A 5,372-nucleotide genomic window follows, 5' to 3' on the forward strand; every position below is an offset into this window, starting at 1 on the left:
AGCTGCCTGATACCTACCATAATATTAGGCAGGGTTGCATATCTGGGGGTGTTTAGTCTCAGGTCTGCAGTCAGCACAGCCGGCGTGTTGATTTTAATAGTTTCCAGCCCGCCATCGATTTCTCTGACCACTTTAATCTTTTCTGCTTCCAGTGACACCTCAGAAGCAAAGGTGCCCTGCGACACAGAGACGACACAAATTCACTGAGTCAATACTGGAAAGGCAGTCCATCCGAAGACAGAAAAAACATGTTTTTCACCCTCAGACACAGAGAGGAAGGTCACAAAAGCCCTTTTGAAGCTTTTCACCTGCTGGCCTGTGTGTGGAAGTACAACACGTGGAAATCCAAAGGGCTCCAATGATGACTTCTTTGGTTTCTTAAGACAGTAAAGGCAGCTATCTATGTCCCTCCATCCATTCCCTTGAATTATCCAGAGTGGGGTCTCGGGGGCAGCAGTCTAAGCAGAGATGCCCAGACTTCCCTCTCCCCAGCTACTTGGCCCAGCTCCTCTGGGGGAATACCAAGGTGTTCCCTGGCCAGCCAAGAGACATAATGCCTCCGCTGTCTCCTGGATCTACCTTTAGGTCTCCTCCCGGATGACCGAGCTTCTCACCCCATCTCTAAGGCAGAACCCGGCCCCCTGACCCATGACAAATGGGAAAAACCAACTTTTAACTGAGCCTCAGGTTTCACCACTTCTTGAACCGATAATTCCAAAGCTAATTCTAAAACTGTTTCAGTCTAGATCCCACCCTCCTGCATTTAATCAACCATTCTAACACAATAGAACCTAATGACATCGACGACTCATTGAGGGTAAGGAGGAAGGGTTTTCATGGGAAGTTTCAGCTCGTTAAGCAACAACTGACAGCTACAGTTTAGACTTGACAACGCTCCTCGGATGCGAAGTGAAACATCTTCCAGAAACTAAAGAAGTCCAGTTGTTAGTGATGTGTCGTTCACAAATGAATCAAATCTTTTGAACGGGTTTCCAGAGTGCCGAGTCCTTGCAAAGAACCGTTCTTCTCGTATCCCCACCCCCCGCACGCTCTCACAAACATCGGCGAAACGCTACCCTCCCCCTCCGCGCTGTGACTAACACTTGAGGGACACGTTGCCACCTCCCTCCAACCCACCGTTCTCATGGCCCTGATTCGTTCAACAGACCGGTTCTTTCGAACGGCTCCCTTCAAAGAGCCCATCACCACCAGCTGCCTTTATTAGAACCCTTTGGATTTCCACGGCCTGGATGACTGAGAACCCTCGCCCGCATACAACACAGTGACCGAACATAAAGATGGCAATAAAAATATGTATAAATGAGTTTGAATCCCAAGGTAAAACATCCTGAACGCGTGTAAAGAACAATTTAACAGACTTCTGTTTATTTTATAATCTGTGTTTAAACAGTAAAAGGTGAAATAACCTGATCTGAGCAGAAACACAGCAGCTTCTACCGACCAGAACCAGTCTCTGCTGAACTTGATAAGGTGGTGTGAACAGACCAGTTTCCTGATATGAGTCCTACTACTGCACGTTTAGAAACAACAGCTGGGAATCGGGACTGTTTCTGACCTGAGGCCAGTCCAGTAAGGCTGCAGTCATCTGGCCGGTCTGATTACAATCATCATCAATGGCCTAAAGGAAGAAATATCACATTTTAAATAAAAGGAACAACAATCAAAGCACGTGTAAATGCTGAAAGGGAGAGTTTTAAAAGCAGCACACGAGCGATATCCATTAAACTCTGACCTGTTTGCCAAGGATGATGAGTTGAGCTTCTTCTTTTTTGGCCAAAGCAGCCAGGATCTTGGAGACCTGCAGGGGTCCGAGTGAATCGTAGTCTTTCCCACTAACCTCTACATGAATACCACGATCAGCCCCCATGGCCAGGGCAGTACGGATGGTCTCCTGTGTGAGGGTGGAATGTGAAATTTGCATCAAGCACAAGTGATTCTAACCCTGACGTCACACTGGAGGCATCAGCGTAAAGAATAGAAGATCACATTTTCTAGAACTTTTTGGCATCACTGTAAACAATTATGGATCGAAATCCAGGCAGAAGTGACCGATTCGTTTTCTGTTTTTTTGTGTGTATGTGTGTGTGTGTGTGTGTGTGGGGGGGGGGGGGGGGGGTGTAAATAAAGCTGTGATGTCATACATATTGACATAATCTACATAGAAATGAAATCGCATCACTGCCATAGCCTTTTATTTTAAAAATTACCAGGAATTTTACATTGAAACCGTGTGATTTCCTGTCTAGCCCAATGCTAACTGCAGAAATTGACGTGTCCCGGAAGCGGCACGCGGAAAAAAATAGAACCCAATTCATTCTTTAGTGGCGCGGTGCGGCAAGCTGCTTCCGGGATGCGCCTGAAAATTCCCGTGCCGCGGCCGGTTCGAATGAACTCTAGACTACAGTGGACTATTTGTAAAGCAGCAACGTTCCGCTGCCGTTCCGTGCTGCCGATGCCTTCAGTGTGAATTCGGGGTAAAGAGTTCTATGTATTTTTTTTTCATCGCATCATAAAAAAAAAGATTTTTTAATCACATTTATTATGTTTTATCCAGTTGCTGCTTGTTTATGCAGATATGGCAAGTGTTATTCTTTAGTTTTTCCCCTTTCTAATAATGTAAACAGCTGTGTTTATTCTGCCTTCATGACACGACATAAAAACTACAAAGAAAATCTATATTGTTGCATCCTTTACTCGTTTCTTCTTTTTGAGTGAAAACTTGAAGCTGCTTTCCGGAGTTTTCCCCTTTCAGAAATGATGTAGGATTTTTCAGAAATCCGTCAAAGTGATTGTCTCATCATGTACTGTGATAAAATGTAAGCAGTAAGTCTTTTTTTTTTTTTTTGGCTAAGCATGTCCCCTGACCCGCAAAACTCTGTGCAATAGGAAACTGAACGCCGACCAGAACTAACCAATAGCATTAGACTACCGCTTACTTGCTTCAAATTTAAGGAAGTACCTCGGCTGATGCAGAGTTGATGAACTTTTCACGGACAAGAAAGTCTCTAAAATATAAATATGTAACACAAAATGACATGAGAATAATACTTGTAAAACAACATGTTTTAGCTCTGTTTGTCGGCTACAGAAGCACATTTATAAACAGAAACGTGAAAGCTTAAACAAACAAAGCAACAGACTTTATGTGTGATATACTTGTCAGCCACTAGACGGCGTCATCGGATAAGAGAAATACTCCGGAAAGAAGCTTTAAGCTCGGTGTAAAAAATAAAAACAAATAAACGTTTTTATTAATGCAAAAATATCCTCCAAAATGAGAAATTGCACCACATTGAGCAACTCCAGGATAATCCCAGCCTCACCCACCTGAGACTGCTGTGGCCCACAGCTGACGGCTACAACCTCCTTAATAAGCTTCTTTTCCTTCAGCTTGACGGCCTCCTCCACGGCGATCTCACAGAAGGGGTTCATCGAGTGCTTCACTCCATCTGTGACTACACCAGTGTGGTCTGGCTTTACACGAATCTGCGGGGAGACACAGCTAATGTTTATAGTTTCAACTGGTGACACTGGTCGGGTAACTAAAGGACTTGAAATAAAATAATGTCTCCCATTCTGTTATTTTTGGATTTCTCCCAACAGAGCCTACATTATTATTTATTAAAGAAGATTTAGAGGTAAAAGGTGAAAAACATCCCAAACTCATTTCAAAATATATTTTAACAGTTTCAGAGAGAGACTAATAGTTAATGTGATGAGTTTTTGTGATTTTAAAACTTCAAATATTACTCAGGTTTAACACTGTGCTTTAGTTTAAGACTTATTAAACTTATTAAAATAAACAAACCTCAATCTGACAGTTTCCTGTGGTGGGTTTTTTCTTATTGACGAACAGAACAATACATAAACTGAAAGAAACATGAACGGTTTGTACAACTTTGCAGTAAATGTATGGATTTATGTTTATAACCGTGCGTTATTTTCACTGGGAACGCACAAGATGTAGAAAACTCAGCAGAAAATATCATTTAGACCCAAACCGCGACTGTCTCTAGGTAGCGCCCGATTAAAAGTTCCCTTTCTAATTACCACAAAACGGATAAGATTTAGTCAATGCCCATAGAAACAAATAAAAGTGTACACGTAAAGCGTCAAAAGTAATGCTCTGCTGCCCTGATCCTGCTGGGAGCAGCGGAGACTGAAATGTTTGTTATTACTGAGGTTGTTTTTGTCTTGAGACAAAAATAAATAAAGGAAACGTACTGTTTATAAGTATTTGTTCACGAATTTGAAATTAAAAAAGAAAAAAAAAACCAACTGTTCAGCTGGGTATGTTCACAACTAGCAGATGGTTCAAATGGACAGGCAAAGTCAGGCTAACATTAGCAAGTACACTCGAGTCAAGAGGTAAAAAGCAAAAACTAACAAATAAACATGCAAACTAAAGCATCGTATGTTTATTACCTTGACTGCATAGTCGATGACACGCTTAACGCCGACAAGAACACGGCCAGACATTGTAGCTAAATACGTGAAAATCCTAACTGCTGTTCTTTCAGACACCGCACCGCAGTGAACCTTCACCCAAGGAGAGATCGGAACTATTTTAGAGTGACTCCAGGGGAGGACTTAAATGACCGCCTACCGCTTCAGCCAATGGGACGCCGGTGCTACAGTTCGGTCTGGCCGCTGATTGGATGACACGCGCTAACAGGGTTGCTAAATCCACCAAAAGTTCCGTGCTATCGATGAGAAGTTAAAGTTATTTTCTTTTTGTTTGGGAAAGACCCAGAAATAGTTCAAGCTATCAAATATTACGTGTTTGACTTATTAAACAATTTATATGCGTATCTCAAAGGTGCAGCACCACAGACATCATGTGGTGTTACTTTTATCTAAATCTGGAAGAAAATTAAAGGAAGAAAGGTTCCGGATTAAGTAGGACAAAGTTCACAGCTAACCTAAAAACGGAATTAAAATTCATTTTTATAGAAACATTTGTAAGTGTAAATATAAAAAGTACCAAACACATCTCAGTTCAACACATACAATGTTTTGTAATAAATCATGACTTAAACCAAAGATGGTTCAAACACAGCTTATCATTTAAATGCTGCTGTACTGGAGTTGTGTTGCATTATAACATTTCAGACATTAAAGGTGGGAAACACAAAAATAATGCACAACAGTTACAAAAAGCATTTATTGCAGACTTTTAGTCCAATCTCAAATGTAACAAAAATAATAGTACAAATACAATAAAATAAGAACAATACAACATTCCAAAAAATAAGACAAAAAAAGAAACTATATCAATAATGAAAGTAACATTGAATCAATAGAAGAAACTCACTTGTTCAAGCTGGTTTTTGTGTGAACTTCATCACTAC

At 41.2% G+C, this 5,372-nt stretch overlaps 1 protein-coding gene across 1 annotated transcript in view; it reads right to left on the reverse strand.

Annotated features, from left to right (window-relative positions):
• Positions 1–4,589, reverse strand: part of etfb (electron transfer flavoprotein subunit beta) — a 5,549-nt gene extending 960 nt beyond the window's left edge. The window contains exons 1-5 of the mRNA XM_015950018.3: positions 4,447–4,589; positions 3,349–3,507; positions 1,754–1,912; positions 1,577–1,639; positions 18–176 (exon numbers count right to left, since the gene is read on the reverse strand). Of these exons, the coding sequence (XP_015805504.1) occupies positions 18–176; positions 1,577–1,639; positions 1,754–1,912; positions 3,349–3,507; positions 4,447–4,500 (594 nt within the window). The 5' untranslated portion in view covers positions 4,501–4,589. The remainder of the gene's footprint in view (positions 1–17; positions 177–1,576; positions 1,640–1,753; positions 1,913–3,348; positions 3,508–4,446) is intronic.
• Between the last annotated feature and the right edge of the window lie 783 nt (positions 4,590–5,372).

Source organism: Nothobranchius furzeri, chromosome 5 (genome assembly GCF_043380555.1).
Source record: "Nothobranchius furzeri strain GRZ-AD chromosome 5, NfurGRZ-RIMD1, whole genome shotgun sequence".
Classification (NCBI taxonomy): Eukaryota; Metazoa; Chordata; class Actinopteri; order Cyprinodontiformes; family Nothobranchiidae; genus Nothobranchius; species Nothobranchius furzeri.